Source organism: Ammospiza caudacuta, chromosome 18, assembly GCF_027887145.1.
Source record: "Ammospiza caudacuta isolate bAmmCau1 chromosome 18, bAmmCau1.pri, whole genome shotgun sequence".
In the NCBI taxonomy this organism is placed as follows: domain Eukaryota; kingdom Metazoa; phylum Chordata; class Aves; order Passeriformes; family Passerellidae; genus Ammospiza; species Ammospiza caudacuta.
The window spans coordinates 8,976,603-8,994,342 of record NC_080610.1 but is presented as its reverse complement, the minus strand read 5'-3'; the positions used below and the strand labels follow the sequence as shown (position 1 = coordinate 8,994,342).

The 17,740-nt window shown below is 42.1% G+C and overlaps 1 protein-coding gene across 1 annotated transcript; it reads left to right on the top strand.

The window, feature by feature from the left end:
* The first annotated feature begins 253 nt into the window (after window positions 1-253).
* Window positions 254-17,144, top strand: ANKLE2 (ankyrin repeat and LEM domain containing 2). Its single transcript, XM_058816500.1, has 13 exons — window positions 254-533; window positions 3,927-4,361; window positions 5,302-5,493; window positions 6,307-6,500; window positions 7,323-7,511; window positions 7,831-7,953; window positions 8,298-8,364; window positions 9,002-9,183; window positions 10,547-10,653; window positions 11,505-11,698; window positions 12,308-12,989; window positions 13,129-13,260; window positions 14,098-17,144. Exons 1-13 carry the CDS (start codon window positions 269-271, stop codon window positions 14,309-14,311), a joined length of 2,976 nt encoding a protein of 991 aa, XP_058672483.1. The 5' UTR covers window positions 254-268; the 3' UTR covers window positions 14,312-17,144.
* Window positions 17,145-17,740: the final 596 nt, after the last annotated feature.

Below are 17,740 nucleotides of genomic sequence, written 5' to 3'. Positions count from 1 at the left end.
CCCTTCCCCGCCCGCCCGGCGGCTGCGGCTGCTCCGCCGCGTGTTCCGCTCCCTCGGCCTGCCCGGCCCTTCCCCGCCGCCCGGGAGCCGCGGTCACGGTGAGGCCCAGGCAGGCGGAGGAGCCCCGTCAGCGCCGGGCGGAGCCGCCGCCGCGTCTGTTGGGGGGCGGGCGCGGGGCGGAGGAGCTGGAAGCCGCGAGGCCGCGGAGGTACCGTCCCTGAGGGCGTGCGGGCACGGCGGCGTGCGGCGGGCGGGCCGCGGGCCGGGCATGGAGCGGTGGGTCGGGGCCGCCGGGGGCTGGGATTCGCTCTGGGGAGCCGGCTGGGGCCGATGGCCGTGCTGGGAGCTCCTGGCCGCCTGCGCCGTCATCGGCGCCGTGGGCTGGCTGCTGCGGCTGCGGGACAGGAGGCCGGGCGGCCGCCGGGCGGCAGCGGCCGCCATCTCCTCCCCGACCCCCATCGCGTCCCCGGCTCCCCACTCGGCCCCGGCGCCGCTCGCCGCGGGGAGCCAGCGCTGCAGCGGGAGCCGCCCAGGTGAGAGACTCGGGGGAGGCCGGGGGATGGTGCTGCCCCTCGCCCCGCGGCGGGGCCGGGAGCGGGCACCGGGCACCGCCCGGGGAGGCCGCGCGGCCCTGCCCGCCCCCCAGAGCCCGCGGGCCCCGCCGGGCCCGGCCCCGCCGCCCCGTTCCCCTTCCCGCTTTGTCACGGCCGGGCCTCGCCGGCTCCGGCAGGGGCGGCTCCGCCCCGGCCCCGCTCCCGCGGCCCTGCTGCTGCTGCCGCTGCTGCTGCTGCTGCTCCCGCATCCCCCCCGCGCCCTGCCCGTCCGGGTCTGGACATAGGTGTGCGTTTCTCCTCCCTGAAAAGTTGCCCCTTTTCCCCCCTCCCTTTTTTCTTTTCCCGTGGCTTATTTCAAGTTTGTTCAGCAGTTCCCTTTCAGCCACGTAGTTCAGAACTGGTGGCTCATTTGCCCACAGGCGGTACAGACAAATCACCCCATCGCGGAGCCACGGTTGCTCTAACATATGCAAATCCTATCAGCCGAATATGGCCAAAGACAGGATGTGACTCTCTATTCCTGCCTCGGAAAAAAACCCAACAAAAACAACCCAGCCAAAAAGAGTGTTTTTCTTATATTATTCATTTATTGAGAGATTTAATGAGAGTAGTGGACTAAAATAATACTGCCATCCTTAGAAGTCAGTCGTTCATTCTGTCTTGGGTCTATTCTTAATTTTTTTTGGAAGCAGATTCTGCTGTTTCATTCTGACCCAGTGAGATAAAGGAAAATACAATTCTTGCTGATTCTTCCAGGTTTTGATTGATATGGAAGAACCCTAGAACATGTTGTTGTTAAAGCAGTTATTCATATTTGCAAAGGTAACTCGCAAGGCCTTACGTGCTGAACTAGAAGAGGCAGCAATCTCAGTGCTGGCTGTGCTCTGGATCACTTTTAGTTATATAATGCATTTTATGGTTCAAATAATCTCATTTTTTACCTGCACGTAACGGGCAGAGGATTATCTCAGTATGAGCAGTTGCTCTTTCTCAGGTTTGCAGGTCACACATTTTGTTTTGGACAGATTAAAATAGGTAATGAAATTAAAAACCAATATTGCTAATCTAAATTAGCTGAAATCTCATTGTCAGAACACAAATGGATTTTGTGAGAGTTCTGTGTTGTCACTCCAACAATGTTTTCCCTATTTCCACACCAAACACCCTGTAGAAAACTCTTCATACTACCAGCAGATCTTAAACCTCATTCTTCACTGCTGGTCTGCTTTGCCATCTCATTTTGATTCAGTTGTGCCAGAGTTGTAATAGGTACACAAAATAAATAACTTTCCTTTTTTTTTTTAACAGACAAAATTTTGAGCACTAAGATTTAGGTACCAGGTTCTGTCAAAACATGAGAAAGCAGAGAAATCACTCCCTCACAGCATTTCTTTGCTTACCCACTAGGCAGGAAGGATTTTTGTGTGTTCCTGTCTACTCTCCATACATTAATTATATATATGTACAGGTCTGCTCTTCTGCAGAATGATTGTGCTGGTTCTGAGCCTTAAAAATAGGAGCATTTCTCAGCTAATTCTTTAAAGCATTATGTTGACTGCTCAGAGTGTTTTCACTGAGCTGTGTTTGCAGTGAACTTTCTCACCCCTGAGTTTTCATCTTTTTCTGGTTTTACAATTAGGCAGTCTCAAAAGGAAAATCCTTAAAATAGCAAGTTTGGATATTTTAATTGACCTTAGGGGCACATCCCTTAATTAAGACATACTGGTATCAAATTTTATTTTAAAAAATAGAAGATTAAGAATTGAAAACAAGTAAGAGGATCTTTCATATCTGTTGTTGCAGTCAGATAATCTGTTGTGGGCAAGTCAGATAATCGAAACAGTGAGGTTGCTTGGAGGCTCAGGAATCACAGGGGAGCTACAATACCTTGGGGAAGTGGCTCAGCAGCATCAGCTGTGGCTCTGCTGCTCTTCGGTGGGGTTTTTAATTGGAAATATTCTCATTTCCCATTGTTTCAGCGAGATTCCAGTTAATACTTGTGAAATGTTCAGGGGCTGAGGTTACATTGTTCTCTAACCACAGGCATTCAAAATAAGATATTCATAAAAAAAGAGACAGCTCCCAAAGGAAATGTCCCTCCAAGGAAACAACCCTCACATGACTGTTGGCTTGTGATAATTGAAGGGCTATTGAAGTTTGGCATTAAGTACATTTTCATAGTGTTTCCTAATACTAGGAATGTGTTTGTTCTAACTCAGGTTGCAGTGAAACATCATGTGGTGCTGTTTTGACTGCTGCTGAAAACTGCAAAAACTTACTGTGTGCATTTGGGTTTTTTAAATATACAAAAAGTAGTCTTAAGTTTCATTAACTGGGGATGAAACCTAAAATTGAAAATAAAGTACTAAAACAGCCGTGCACCCTGTCCAAAGCAGAACAAGGCTCATGAAATGGCAGTGCAAGGCAGGAGTGAAGCAGGCTGAGGGAATAGCACAGCTGAATCATTCCTGTCTGGAGCTTCCCTTCCTGAGCACTGTGTGCCAGGGGAGTGCCTGCAGGTACATGGCTGCAGTTCTGATGAAATAATGGGAAAGCTTCTTGGAGCTGCCCAAATCCTGTGTTTTTCAGCTGTGTTTTTCAGAGCAAGGAATTTGTGTTGGCATCAGCTTGGTTTTAGTGTCTTCTTGCTGACCAGTGTGGAAGCTGTCAGCGTGGATTACATGGAGGGACATGAGCCTGGGGAATTGGATCATAGCAGAGAGAAGGATGTTCCTTTGGAAATGGAGAAATTCTCCCAGCTTCTGTTTTCTGTTGGAGAGGGAGATCTGAAAAGATCAGTTGTTTTTGTCTTGTGGCTGTTTGCTCTCAAAACAGGCCTGGGAAACAACATGCTGTGTACATATTTCCAGCCTTGCATCACAGCCAGAGAAAGCCTGCCCTGGCTGCTGCATTGTGCTTGTCCCCATGACTTCTGTCAGCCAGAAAGTCCTGAGGAAATACTAGAAATAGTTCTGTGCCTTTAGCTGGAGGTGCAGCCCCTTGTCTGGGGGCTGACTGCTGCTCCTGTCCTTGTATTGTGCCTTCTGGTCAATATTTCTCAGCCTGTCATTAATTTTAATGAGTAGATGCTCTAGATTGAATTTTCACTCTAGAAGAAATTGAAAAAGGACTACCAAGAACAGAATGTAAGCTGTAAATACTCTTTTAAGTGGTCGAGAGAGGAGCTGTGGGTCTGGTAGCTTAAAAACATTGGATTGAAAAATCTGATTTTTCTGCACCGCAAGGGTCTTTTCAGAATCCCAAGAAATCGTTAAGAGGCATTGTTTCCTTTGCTTTAGTACACCATTTAAGTAGCAGAAGAAGTTTTGGTTTTTACAATTTTTCTCCTCTTCTTTGTTGCCTTTCCTGTAGGTGCAATAACAATGGATACAATATTATCCCGATTAAAGAAGCTCAGCCACGATGAGCTTAGAGAAGAGATTGTGAGAGCAGGACTGAAATGTGGGCCCATTACTGCAACTACAAGGTTTATTTTTGAAAAAAAATTGGCTCAGGCACTGTTGGAGCAGCAAGGAGCCCTGGAGGAGGAAGGGTCTGCCCTGCCAGAGGAGGCTGCTGGAAATGTCCTAGTGAGTCACAGCAGCCATGGAAGTGCTGCTGAGGAGGTGGACTTTGGGTACTGTGTGGGCCTGAACCCTCCAGAAGAAGATGCTGTGACACTCATGAACTGTTCAGCTCCAGCCTGTGGTGCTGGAGATTCACAAATCTCTGCTCAGACACCATCCAGAGATCCTCCACTGTTCTATGGTGTTTGCCCAGTTTATGATGACGTACTGGCCAGGAATGGTAAATACTCACTTCCCTTATTTCCAGTGATAAAGCATTTTGGTTATGGCTGAGTAGAGTTCTTTTATGTAGCAGGTGTTCTGAACACCACTGCATTAGTATTGTAAGCATTGTTTGAAGTATTTCTTTGTTCCTATAAATAATACTTATTCTAAGGCAAAGAAACAACAGTTCAAGGCATCCCAGGTGTTTGCCTTTGCAGTTCCTATATATGAGGATCCTCTACCCTGTGTAGCTCAGATGGAGAATATTATTTCTTATTGCTACTCTTGGACCCATCCTGTGCCTTTAATCCCTCTCAAGAATAAAAAGTAAATAAACAATCAAAAAACTATTTATATTGTCATCCGTTGAAGCTTAAATGATCCCTTCTAAAAGTTCTCACATCTTCCTTTCTGTTCCTGACAGGAGTAGAGTAATGCACAGGATTATTTCCTCTGAGACAGTACTAAGAATTCTTACTAAGAAAAAGTACATTAAGATATCCTTATTTGAACAATATCATTTAAAGGAGAAGAAGAAGGATTTGTTTATTATCTGAGATACTCTGTAGAGATCTTAAAGTTGTGTATCAGTTACAAAGTTGGTCTTTCTGAAAAAAGCAGCATCAAAAGTAATGCAGGGTGAATGAGCTGAGTTTGCTTTTCCATGTGGAAGTGAAATGCTGTGTTGAAGGTGGCCCATCCATTAAAGGGTGTTGATTGATGGGAATGGCTGAGCCCTGTGCAGGGATCACCTGACATTACCTGGAGAGTGTGGGAGGCTCCTACTCAGTTTCCAGGGGACAAGATTTAAAAGGACTTTTGACCTTTATGTCACGTTTGGAAGAGAAACAATCTGAGACCAAAGCTGGAATGATAGTGTAGGAATTCTGTAATCTGTCTAGGAATTGAAATCTGAGATTATTGAAACAATCTAACTGTGGTGGTTCTTGTTGCAGAGAGGATACATGTTTATGAAGATAGGAAGGAAGCTCTCCAGGCTGTTAAGCTGATTAAGGGTTCCCGTTTTAAAGCTTTTACAAACAGAGAGGATGCTGAGAAATTTGCTAAAGGAATCTGTGATTATTTCCCATCTCCAGGCAAGTCCTCTTTATGTTTGTCTCCAGTGAAAATGGGATCATTTAACAGAGGTAAGTGGGGAACTTCATCTCTCTACAGTAGATGCAATAGACAGCATTGATTTTTTTTTTTTGTGAGAGAAGCAACAAATGCTTTACCAATACACTAATAACAGAAAAAATTCAAAGGTGAAGCACTGAATAAATTGAAGTTTAAGAGAACTTTTATTTTAAGTATAGAAATGTTGAACGTGTGGAAAATGTTTTAAATGTAAAGTACTATTGCTACTCTTCTAAAGCTGAAATGTAGGTAATGGTCTTCATGGATACCTTGCTTAGTATTCCATGGTCATATTTGTTAGGATTCAGTTTTACTCATGGACTTCAGGATTTTCAGGTTTAGCAAGATGCTGATAAAATTGCACAGTATATTCAAACTGTACTCAGTTCTTAAGTAAATTTGTACATTCAGAAATAAAACGGTGAGCACTGATCATATTTCACAGTGTTCCCAGTTGCTAGATTAAAGTGATTTAGGATTTATAGAACTGCAGAAGCAATTTTAACAATCAGAAAATGGTTGTTTCTTGCTGAATTTTGCTTTTAAATTTGGATGGGAGCAGACTGGTAATTACAAAGTTTACCAGTCCCTATTAAAGTCTGAAACACTTTTACAAGTTGATTCATCATTTTCCTCTCCCTCACTATTACTAACAACTAGTGTATTTAAATGTCTTGTTATTGAGTTGTTTCCTTACTCCTGTGTATTAAAGATGCCAAATTAATACATGGTTTAGATTAAAAGCATCATTTTCATGGCCTGGATGTGCAGATGGTGATCATGGAAAGAATGTATCTAGAAAGGAGTGATTTGTGTGTTGATAGATGGTTTGTGCTCCCCTGAGAGCGACACTGTGAATAAGGAGAGAGCCAACAGCTACAAAAGTCCACGGACTCAGGATCTCACAGCCAAGCTTCGGAAAGCTGTGGAGAAAGGAGACACAGCAACGTTCTCAGATCTTATTTGGAGTAACCCTCGTTACCTGATCGGGTCAGGAGACAACCCAACCATTGTACAGGTGAGAAACCAGCAACAAAACAGGAAAATCTGGGTTCTGGTTTAGTGATGTAGCTTTTGGGGCCTGAAAGCAGAAGTGGAAGGAGTGATGTTTCCTGCTCCTCCTTCAGGACACCTTGTTCCACCCAGTGTAGGTTTCTCTGTTCACTGACAGCAGCTGGGGCACTTCTCTGTAAGTCACCCTGAGAGCTGCCTTTGCTCCAGCAGAGCTAAAGGAACTGAGTGTGCAGTTCTTCAGAGGAGGAATAGGTGTATTTAGTAGTGCAAGGAATAGTTTTGTCTTCTTATTCTTTGATCTCCTCCAGGTAATTGCAATCTTTTTTAAAACAGACTAAATGTAAGGACCAGGCTAGGGCCTAGGCTGTAATTAGGTGTTCCTATAGCATTGCTTACCTAAGCACCTCTATTTAATTCCAGAACCATGTATAAGCTGCCATTTAGCAAACACTGACTATCCTCAACTTGCATCAGACCAGCTTTGTGAAGTTGTTGAAATTTTTTATGTAATATAGCAAAGCAGCTGAATTTTTTGAAATCTGTACCCATTTTCCTGTTCTTTATCTAAACTGAACTTCCTACCTCCCTTTATTGTGTAATATCTTGATGTATTTTTTGCCACATTCTTTCCTTAAATAAAGGCACTGAGTGTAAGAATAATTTCATTAATTATAAAAATAATATGGGTGTAAAGATAAGTCTTTACAAAAATATCCATATAAAACTCCATGTAGGAACCCATGTTCACAGTTACATCAGTTACATCTCTGGGTGTAAGAAAGCTGTTTAGATTGAGATTCATTCTAAAACTGGTCTTTTTTTCTAGGAAGGGTGTAGGTACAATGTCATGCATGTTGCTGCCAAGGAGAATCAGCCTGCTATCTGCCAGTTACTGCTGGACACTCTGGAAAATCCAGAATTTATGCGGCTCATGTACCCAGATGATAACGATGTCATGTTGAAGAAACGCATCCAGTATATTGTTGACCTTTACCTGAACACTCCAGATAAAATGGTAAGATTTTGGGGGTTTAGCTGTTTATTATTATTATTATTATTATTATTATTACTACTACTACTACTACTACTACTACTATTATTATTGGAAGGGGTTAAGGGAGACTGAAAGAGAACAAAACAGAAGGGGAGCTGTCCATAAGTTCTGTGGGTTTTGGTAATCGTTATTCTGCACTATGGTGGGAACAGATTTGTTAAGAGCTAAGATAATTAGTCATGACATGTATCTACTGCCCTCAGTCTCAAAATTAAATGTGTGATATTGACTTTATAATCTTTCTAAGTGCATATGAATATTTTTCTTTTTCCCACTGCAGTGGTTTGATACTCCATTGCATTTTGCTTGCAAGTTTGGGAATGTGGATGTGGTTAACGTGCTTACCTCACACCCAGCCATTGTAAAAAATCCAAGAAACAAATATGATCAAACTCCAGCAGAAGTAAGTCTCTCCATGTCGACAGCAAACCCAGAAATGTTATCCTCCTCAGCATTTTTCATATTCACACATTACTGACTACCATAGAAGACTTGTAGTAAGGTGCTAGTGTCATAATTAAAGAGTAAATTCTGTATAACATCAAAAATATTTTATGCTGATTGTGTCTTTGGAAAAGTTTTAGAATTTATTAAGTTGGATGTATTTTAGTTGCTCTACTATGAATTAAAAGTACTGGGTAAGATGGGTGGGGGCCAATAATGTGATTGTTTAGGAAGAACACACATTGCAGTTGATTTGAAAATGAGGTTACTGTGCTGCCCTAACAAGTACAATTACATTAACAGGTAGTCTGTGAAAGAAGCAAGAACAAATCTGCTGAATTGAAAGAAAAGATAAAAGAGTACTTGAAAGGTCTGTACGCAGTTTTGTATTATATCAGGCATGTATTTTGCCTCTTGGCTGTCTCCTGTTTGCTTTCTGTAGCATTTGAGTTTATAAATGATGCTGCTGTACAGTGCTCTGAAAACCAAAGGGAAATTCTAACATTGAGCAGGGACAGAGAAATTTTTTGTCTTTTAAATGACAGTCAGAACTCTTAATGTATGGATCACAAGGTTGCCCTCATGGCTTTGTAACGTAGACAAGGCCATGATTCTGTAAGCCTGGAGCAGAGTGTTCAGTCTAAAAGAAACAAAAACCTTTTGCAGGGCAAGAGGTGTATCTCTCATGCTGGGGAGTCCTGTCGTTTTATAATTTCCTTGAGGCAGAATTTCTCTGTTTTGTCATGTGTGTGTTTGTAAAAGGAGGATGGGAAATTTGTTAAAGACCCTGAGAGAAGGGCTTTATGGATTATTGCAGGTGTTGTTGTGTTTGAAAAGAGAAGAGAACCTACACTAAAACATGATCTGTAATCACTGGAGCAGTGAGTCTGAATTACAAGTAGTTTTACTAAGATGGTTCTGTGTACGGGTGCATTGGTAGTCCAGGAAGAAGCAGCAGGCTGATGTGACAGAAGCTGAATGAGAAAGCTCTGTATGGTTTATTTTAGGTCATTATTATGTCCCACTCCTGAGGGCAGAAGACAATTCCTCAGCCCCGGTCATTGGGGCACCGTGGTCGCCCGACCAGACGGACGATGGCCCCCAGAGAGCTTGGCCTAAATACCCTGGCAGCCCCAAAGACCCAGTGCTGTCCATCAGGGCTTTTGCAGGCCCCATGAGCCCCTCAAAGGTAAGGAGAGAACTCCCTGTGACTCCAGTGCCCGTGCTTCTCCTTTTTGTGAATAAAGAAGATCCTCATGGGTTCCTTGTGTGGTGTAGCTTGCTCCCGGCACAGATTGTGGCTCTCTCTTTGCTGAGGAGATGGATCTTCCTCCATGGAGAAGCACAGAAACTTGTAAATATTTTTTTTTATTGCTGAAAACAGAAATGTGGTGTAAATAAGAAGAGCAGAAGTTCAGTAAAAAAAATTTTCTTTTTCCTCTTGACATCTATTCAAAGAGCACCTTTGGCAAACCTTTCAATTCTTACAGATAATTGCTGTAACTCTCTAACCTGAAGCAAAGCCTGTCAAAGCAGCTATGAATCAGTTTTAAAAACCTTAACTGTATCTTTATCTCATTTCTAGAAGTTGCCACTGGATGATAACCTCTGCTTGTTAAATTAACAAAAATATATTTTTCTAGATGGAAAAACTGACAACCAAGTAGTAGGTGTTGGGATGGTTTTGGAAATGTATTGACTGTATAGTGGAAAAGCAAAATCTTCACTTTTCAGAAGGAATACTTAGATATCTGTTAAATATATTCCAATTTACAGGTGTTTGACTCATTTATTTAATATGAACATGCTACAAATATAACAGCTTTAGAAACAGTGAATAAATACAGTGGAGGACTGATGGTTGCATTCTTTAAGACTGAGTTCTACCAAAATGCCTAATGCTTTTTCTTCTAAAAGTTCTTGATCAATTTTCTGTTCAACTGACAGAAATTTAAATATTATTTGTACTCCAGAAAATATTCTCTAGGATATAAACAGTTCATAATTCTCATTGCTGACATGTATTTTTAATGTCTGAATGTAACTCTTGTCATCATTGTGATCTGTCATATAAAGTTAAGTGCAGGATTTTGCAAAAAATTTCCCCTGAGGCATTCCAACTTCAAAATAGACAGCAAGAATTTATTCTGATAATTGTAGCAAGTCTGTACATAAAAAATATCCCCTTTGCAGCCTAGAAAACAATGACCAGGAGGCATTTGTAATTAAATAGAATGACATGGCAAAATCACAAGACACTTCTGTTTCCTGCTGCACACACATTAAGACCAGGCAGATGTGGTGTCTGTGCAGTTGATTTTCAGATGATTATGGTACATTATGGTCCTTCTCTTTCATGAGCAGTTAAGAGATCAGAGTAACCATCAGTAGTGAAAGGAGTAACTTTAGATGCAGTGTGAGATCCTTCCTAGCTGGAGTAGAGCAGCACTTGTGGACAGCAAACAGCTGAACATCTGTGGATAGATGTGTAGCCAGCACTGAGTTAGTTCATACTGTGGGGTAGTTTTTGAATTTGTTTCTGTTTTTTGAAGGCTGAAGAATTTCGCAGGCTGTGGAAAACCCCACCTCGAGAGAGAGCTGGCTTCTTTCACAATGTCAGGAAATCTGATCTGGAGAGAGGTGTTGAAAGAGTTGGAAGGTATCTAAAAACTGTCAATATAAAAACTTAATAATAGAGCATGTAAAAGCAAAAGACTGTGCTGAGAGTACAGTTATTGCTCACTGCACAATATCTTGGGGCAAAAGCTACTGCAGCAGTATTTAATGAAATATTTTGCAGTTGGATTGTTACTGTTTTTTTGTGTAAATAAGATAGTTAAAATGTGAGACTTGGCTTTCTTAGCTTTGGCAATAAAGATATTTTGGCTGTTATTGATGATATGTATGGAATGCTTTTCACAGATACTTACTTGCCTCATTTGTCAGATCTAAAATGATGCATAGCCTGTTTGTTCTGTGAAAGTGAGGGATTGTTAAAAGGGAGCAGAATGAAAAAATCCTAATACAAATTTGCTGTTTTATAAAAGCTGTGTGTGTGTGGTGTGTCCTTGCAGCTAAAATACCTTCTACCAGCAACATATGGAAAAAAATACTTTGTTCAAAGCTGACTGCATTTCATTCTTTAAAATAATCCCTCACTTCCTCCTCCCTCTCCCATTCCCAAATAGAAAAAGCTGGTGCATGCAGTATCAGTGAGGATTTTTCTCTGTTTGATGTCTAGATACAGTCAGCTTAAAGATAGCAATGTTTATGCTGCCAACTGTAAAAATAGTAGATGAAATGTGAAAAATGCTCTAGAACAAATGAGGTGATACTTTGATTGCTAAGGATGTGTGTGTGCTTTTGCAGACTGTTGGTTGTGGTGGGATTGTGTTGCCTGGGTGTTTGTTTGTGCTCCTGTTTGTAGCTGTTAAAATGTGATCAGAAAAGTTGTTGTCAAACTGATATTTATGTCTTCACAAATGATTCGTTTTATTTTATTTATTGCAGGGAGTTAGCTCATGAGCTGGGGTTCCCGTGGGTTGAATACTGGGAATTTCTGGGCTGTTTTGTTGATCTGTCTTCCCAGGAGGGGCTGCGAAAGTTAGAAGAGTACCTGAGTCATCGTGAAATGAGCGAAAAGGCTCAGCCAGAAACAGGGGAAAATGAAACCTGCAATAGATACAAAACTCCACATCCCTCTGGTAAGAAAAGGGCAAATGCTGCAACCAATGGGTTGTACCTGGGGAGAAGAGAGACAGAAAAAGCTTGGTGCCCAGGGGAAGCAGTATTCACCTGTGGTGGTTGCTGTTATTCATCTGTTATCCAGGGAGTCTGAGTACAGCATCAGAAAAAGAGCCAACTGTGAATGTGGAAGTACAGACTTTATCTTCCATGTGAAGTAGTTTATTTGAGTGTACACCCAAATGAAATCCCTGTAAGAAAACCTCTGTCTTCAGAATGTTTTCACTCAGAGCATTTGGGCATTCATCTTAAAGTATAGAATTTTGTAATCCACAGATACGGAATAAATAACATTTTAAAAACAAAAGTATAATTCTTCACAACTGTGAACCTGAAAAGACACAAGAAGCAAAACCCAGGAAAGCTTTTATACCTTAGACCACTGCTTGCCATGTGTGTATTTTGCATTTGTTGCTTTAGTCAGGTTAGTTCTTGCTGTTACATATAGTCAGAGAGGTCTTCAGGAAATAGAATAAGGCATAAGGATTGTGCATTTTTTTCCTAGCTTATGTACTTGACATTCTGTTTAAAGTCTTCTTATGTGTTGCTCTTGTTAAAATTGTTTACAGGCAAAAGCAAAAAGTCCTGCAATTCCATTTCTGTTGGAGCATTTTTGGATGAGGATGATGATGACATGAGCTTAGAAGAAATTAAAAACAGACAAAATGCAGCACGAAATATCAGCCCCTCTCTGGTGTCCAAGGAGCCCAGCATTGATGCCATTGGAGATGCTGAGTGTGACATCCTGTCCATGGAGTGTGCAGGAAACATCATAGAGACCTCAGCTCACCCTCGGCACTATGAGAAGGGGGCTGCTGCCAGCAAAAATGGGTTTTGCAGTCCTGTGTCCAGTAAAAGGATCATCAGTGACAGAAAGCAGCTGCATGATGGGTCAGAATGCCTCATGTCACCTGTTTCCAATTTGATGTCAGAATTTGAAGGCCTGTCATTCCAAGAACAAGAGGTTGCAGGAGTATCTCATAAAATCACTAAACAAACTGAGAATGAGGGAATTCTGGACAAGACCTGCTCTGCAGTGTCACTGGCAAGTTCTTCTGAGCCAAGTGTTACAGGAAAACATGGAGAGACCAAGTTAAGGACAGACCACAGAATATCGTTAGAAAATGAAAGAGTGTCCCGAGAATCTGGAATTCAGACCAGGGAGTCACAGCAACGTCAAGAATTTTCCTCCCAGAAGTTTCTTTCAAAGACTTCACCGACAAATGACAATTTAAAGTTATTCCTTCTTGGGTAAGAATTGCCTTCTTTAACTCTTACTTGCACAGACAATCTCTTTGCTAATATAAAACTAAGTGTTTTGGAATTGGGGTGTTTCATTAGCTGAACAAATATATGGTTCTCTTTTCATCTAGTTCTGTTTCCATTCTAGGGAGCAGCCCTCGAAGCTGGATGGTGATGTCTTAGCAGCTATAGAAGGAGCAGAGATTGATCCCCAGAAATTCCCAATGATTTACAAATGGAAACACGCAGTGCAATCCTACTCCTCATCTGACAGGCAAAGGTATTGCTGCAAACTCAGTCACAGGAGCTGAAGTACATATTTAGCAGATCAGCTTGAATAGCAGATTTTCAGGCCTTGTTGCCCTCAAACCCATATTTTAAATTCAGCAGAATTAACTGTGTTCTGAAGTTAATCACCAAAGCCTTTTTTACTGGTGTCTATTGATAAGGAGTTTCCTGGTGCTGCAGTCATGTTCTTTCCATTCTACTGCTGTCCCAGGTAACTTGAGCATGTCTCCACCAACAAATCAGATGTGACTGTTTTCCACTTGGCCAGTGTCTCACTTTGCTGATTTGGTACTTGGATCCTTCACTGGACTCAGTGATAGTTGTGCTGTGGGTTTTGTAATTCATCCCTGTTGTTGATGCAGCGCAGGAACGTTGTGTTTGTTGCCTTGTGGTACTTAGATTGTGCTGAAGGATATTAAGATGAATTTATTATCTTTATGCATCTTATTAAGTGGTTTTATTTTTACTCTTTATTACCCCAGTCCAAAATAACTGTTCATGTGAAGGATGGTGTGTGTCATCACGGCCATTTTGAAAGAAATTATGTCTTACTGATTTGGGCAACACAATCTATATAGAATCTAGAATATATAGAATCTATAATATAGAACCTAGAATATATAGCATATAGAATATTGGGCAACAATCCATTTAGAATATTTAATGCTCTTCCTGTTCCTTCTCTTCTTCTAGATCTGTCTGTTACCAGACAGGATTTTTCTCAGCTGGTGCCTTGGTTCTGAGATCTGAAGTGATTCTGAGTTAAAGTGCTGCTCTCACTATTGCAGTTTCCTTTAAAACGTGTGCAATGACTTCTGGTTTCTTTCAGTTGGCCAAGTCCAGCGTTGAAGGCAAGATTCCAGTCCCAATCCATGGCTGCTGGTCTTCCAAATGCTTCAGTGTATCCTAGTTCAGGCAGAAACAGTCCCATCCCAGGGAGCCCGGGGAAGCACGGCAGCTCCTTCCCTCCAGAGCCCGGCAGCCCCGGGCGCTACAGCCCCGCCTGCATCCTGCGCTACTTTGCAGAGCCTCCTGCCCACTAGAGTGCAGCTCCTCATCCTGGGACTTCAGTTCTGTTCTCATTGTTAGAGTGGAGGAAAAACTACAATGTTACTAAGGTGACATGAGGTTTGTACTCAGCTATTTATTTTTCCTCAATTGAGGACAACTGTATGTTTAAATAATGGAGTATCTGTCTTAATGCCACATACGAGGTAGATTATTACTGGTGATAAGCAAGAAGTTTGTGAGTGCAGTTGTCCAGTAGCTGAATTAACCCTTGTTGCCAGTACCACAGTGGGCTGAATTGTCCTTAGCAATGGTGGGAATTGCTATCACTCCTTATCCTCATTGTAATGAACACACAGCCCTCAACTGCCTTTCTTGACCTTGGATAGTCGAGGAAATGCATCATCAGCAAATAGAATGTGGGAGAGGAGATTGATGGCAGAAACGTTCTCCTGCTTGCAGGGGGAAAAGCCTAAAGCATGCCTGGTAATGTGAGGATAGCTTTGCAGTGTGGAGCAGGGATGTGAAGCCCTGTGCAGAAGCAGAGAGTGTTTCCAGCCAGCTGGGCTGGGCAGTTGACTCCCACAGCCACCCTCACCTGTCTGTCCGTGTGTGTGTGCACAGATCTGCACAGAGACCCTCGAGGCTCTGCTTGTTCTGAGGCTGTTACAGACACTGAGATCTGAGTGCTTTAGAAACAGGGCACTGTAGAAACTATTGGGATTCCTTTAGTGGTAGTGGAAGATTTAAGGAAAAGAAAAGCTTAGGAATTAGCTGGTTATTTTTTCCCCAGAGAAGCTATTAACACTAGCAGATTTGAATAGTTATTACACAAAAGCACATCAGCAATAATCTCAGCAAATTTACCAGCAAGATACTTTATCTTAATGGTCTGGTTTGTAATATATTAGCATGGTAGCCAGTGGCCCAGGAGGTGGCTATTTCCCAGCTGTAAAGAGAGAGGACTAAGGACAAAATATTTTTATGAAATCTGAGCTTTTACTGTGTCTCTAGTGTTGATGTGGTAATGAGTTTTTGTTACAGCAGTCAATAATTTTATTCTGCAGCCTTCTGTAAGAATGACTTGTTTTGACAGCGTGATGCTGAGAATAAGAAAGCTTTTCAAAACTCCAGAGAGTTTTCCATATCAAGCCTAGTGCTTGTAATGTTGCATGAAAGGCTTCCAGAAACAGCTCTCTAGTTTAAAAAAAAGGGAAAAAAAAAAAAAGAAAAAAAGACCTATCTACTGTTACAAGATAAATCTGATCAGAGTATGAAGTTCGGCAGGACTGTGCTGGTGAGAAGGGCTGGGTTAGGATGGGCTGGTGCCACAGTCAGTGAGAGCTCAGAGCCACCTGGCAGGGCTGGAAGAGAAGGGCACCGAGTGGAGCAAACACGGGGGAGGCAGCAGGGGCTGGCCCGGCCTCCCCCGGGTCCCACCCAGCCCTCGGGGCCATTCCCGAGCCGGGGCTCTCCCGCGGCTGTGACTGTTCTACACAAACTGTGCACCCTCACAGCTTCGTGATTGGTACAAACCTAAACACTGCACTTAATGCTTTTGCAAGCTCAGTAGTGCCTTTTGTAATATATTTTTTAATTAAATTTTTTGTTCTTTTGGAAGTTTTTTTAAAAAAGTGGCATCCACTTACTATGGGCAGATAAAATAGTTTTTCTCTGGGCTTTCTGAACAGGATGTCTTTTAATGTCTCTAAGTTGGATTATTTGGTGTGATAGCTCTCCATGGGGGAGAGACTCCTCTTTTAGAAATTATTTAAAAAATTAAAAAAAAAAAAAAAGGCTTATTTTACTCTTTTGTTAAAATTGAACCTAGTTCTACGGAGCTGGACATTAGGAAGAGCTACTTTACATAAATGCCTCTCATTCAGTCATATTCCAGACAAGTACCAGGGACCTGGGGGGTGTCTTACTTTAGGAAACATGTTTTAAAAAGCCCAGAACCAAAACCATAACCTTCTGTAATAAGTATGTTACCTGATTTATTTCATAAGGGTTTTTTGTTGGGTCATTTTTAAAATTTTTTATTTTTATGTAGCAGGCTTCATGGTCTCAAAATATTTTAATATCCCACATACATAGAGATTTACTCCAAAAGGATTGAGATTGGCGTTTTGGGTTTTTTTTGTTTTTTTTCTGGGTGGTTGGGTTTTTTCAATAATTTATTGTAAATTACATCTTTATCATTCTGGAGAAATTGATCAGCTGATGTAATTGCCTAATACCATGTTAGAGCCAGAGTGCTGGGGTAAGTTGCTGTGGGGGCAGCTGCTGTTCTCCACCCTGGTCCTTCACAGCTGTGGTACAGCAGCATTGCCCTTTGCTAAGAGTTTGTTACTGAGCCAGGAGACTGATACTAACACTCTAGTTCGTTGTCCTTTTTACTTTTATGCTTTGCTTTATTTTTTTAATATTTAAATGTATGTTACTGGTATGTACATGTAGCCAGACACCCCCCACACACCCAGCACACCCTTGCCTTTCACTTTGTAATGTTGTTTTGGTTCAGTCAGGAGAGTATTTTTTTAACTGTGTTATATAATGTGCATTAGTCCAGTTGTACTTAAGAGGTCATTTTTCTAACAATGTGTTACTTCAGCTATGACAGAAATAGCAACTTCAGCAGCAATTTGATCATTTGTGATTTTGTGAAGAAAGCCCTTCAACACTGAGCCTGTGGAGACACTTTAAATCAGAGTGATAGTGCTTGAATTGTGTTTTCTTGGCCAAAAGTTCACTTTTAAAGGTGCAAAATAGCTGTGTTTTTGTTGGTTGTTTTTTAATTAGCAAAGTGTCATGTTAAAAAAAACAGAAGTATCCCACTTTCTATTAAAATCAAATAAATAGTTGAAATGAATGGCTGTGTTGAATATGGGATGTGGGGAGGAAGAGCTGGGCATGGCAGGCAACTCACTGGTTTGTCCAGGCCTTGCTTGTCCAGTACCTGCAGCTTTTGTGTGAGTGCACAGTGACAATGAACTACACCAACAACGACTTAAGAGTCTGACAGTGTTGAAGAACTCAGCCTATGGTAAAAAAGACATAATTTAAAATTTCACACTTTCCACTCCCACTTAAAGTGTCACCAAAACTATTGTTAATTCCTGTACCTGTGCAAAGAGGTGTTGTGTCCTCTGGTTGCCCATCAAGAGCTCATTCACTGACACAGGGGATGTAGAAGGGGATGTGCGTTGAGGGTACATGTGCGCCCACACAACACTAAAAAAATCAGAATTTTCATCTGGTTCCTCGCGGTGGTGACACAGTCCTGCAAAGGGCTGTGCTTAGGCTACAGCAGTTCCCCTCTTGGGCACCTCTGTGGCTGATGACAATTAACTGCTCTGGCTCCCACCTCCAGTTTACATTTCAGGTGGTTGGTGAACGAGCTGCTGCCCTGAGCAGTGTGGGACACACCAGCTCCTGCATCAGCAGTCCCTGCAGAGCTCCAG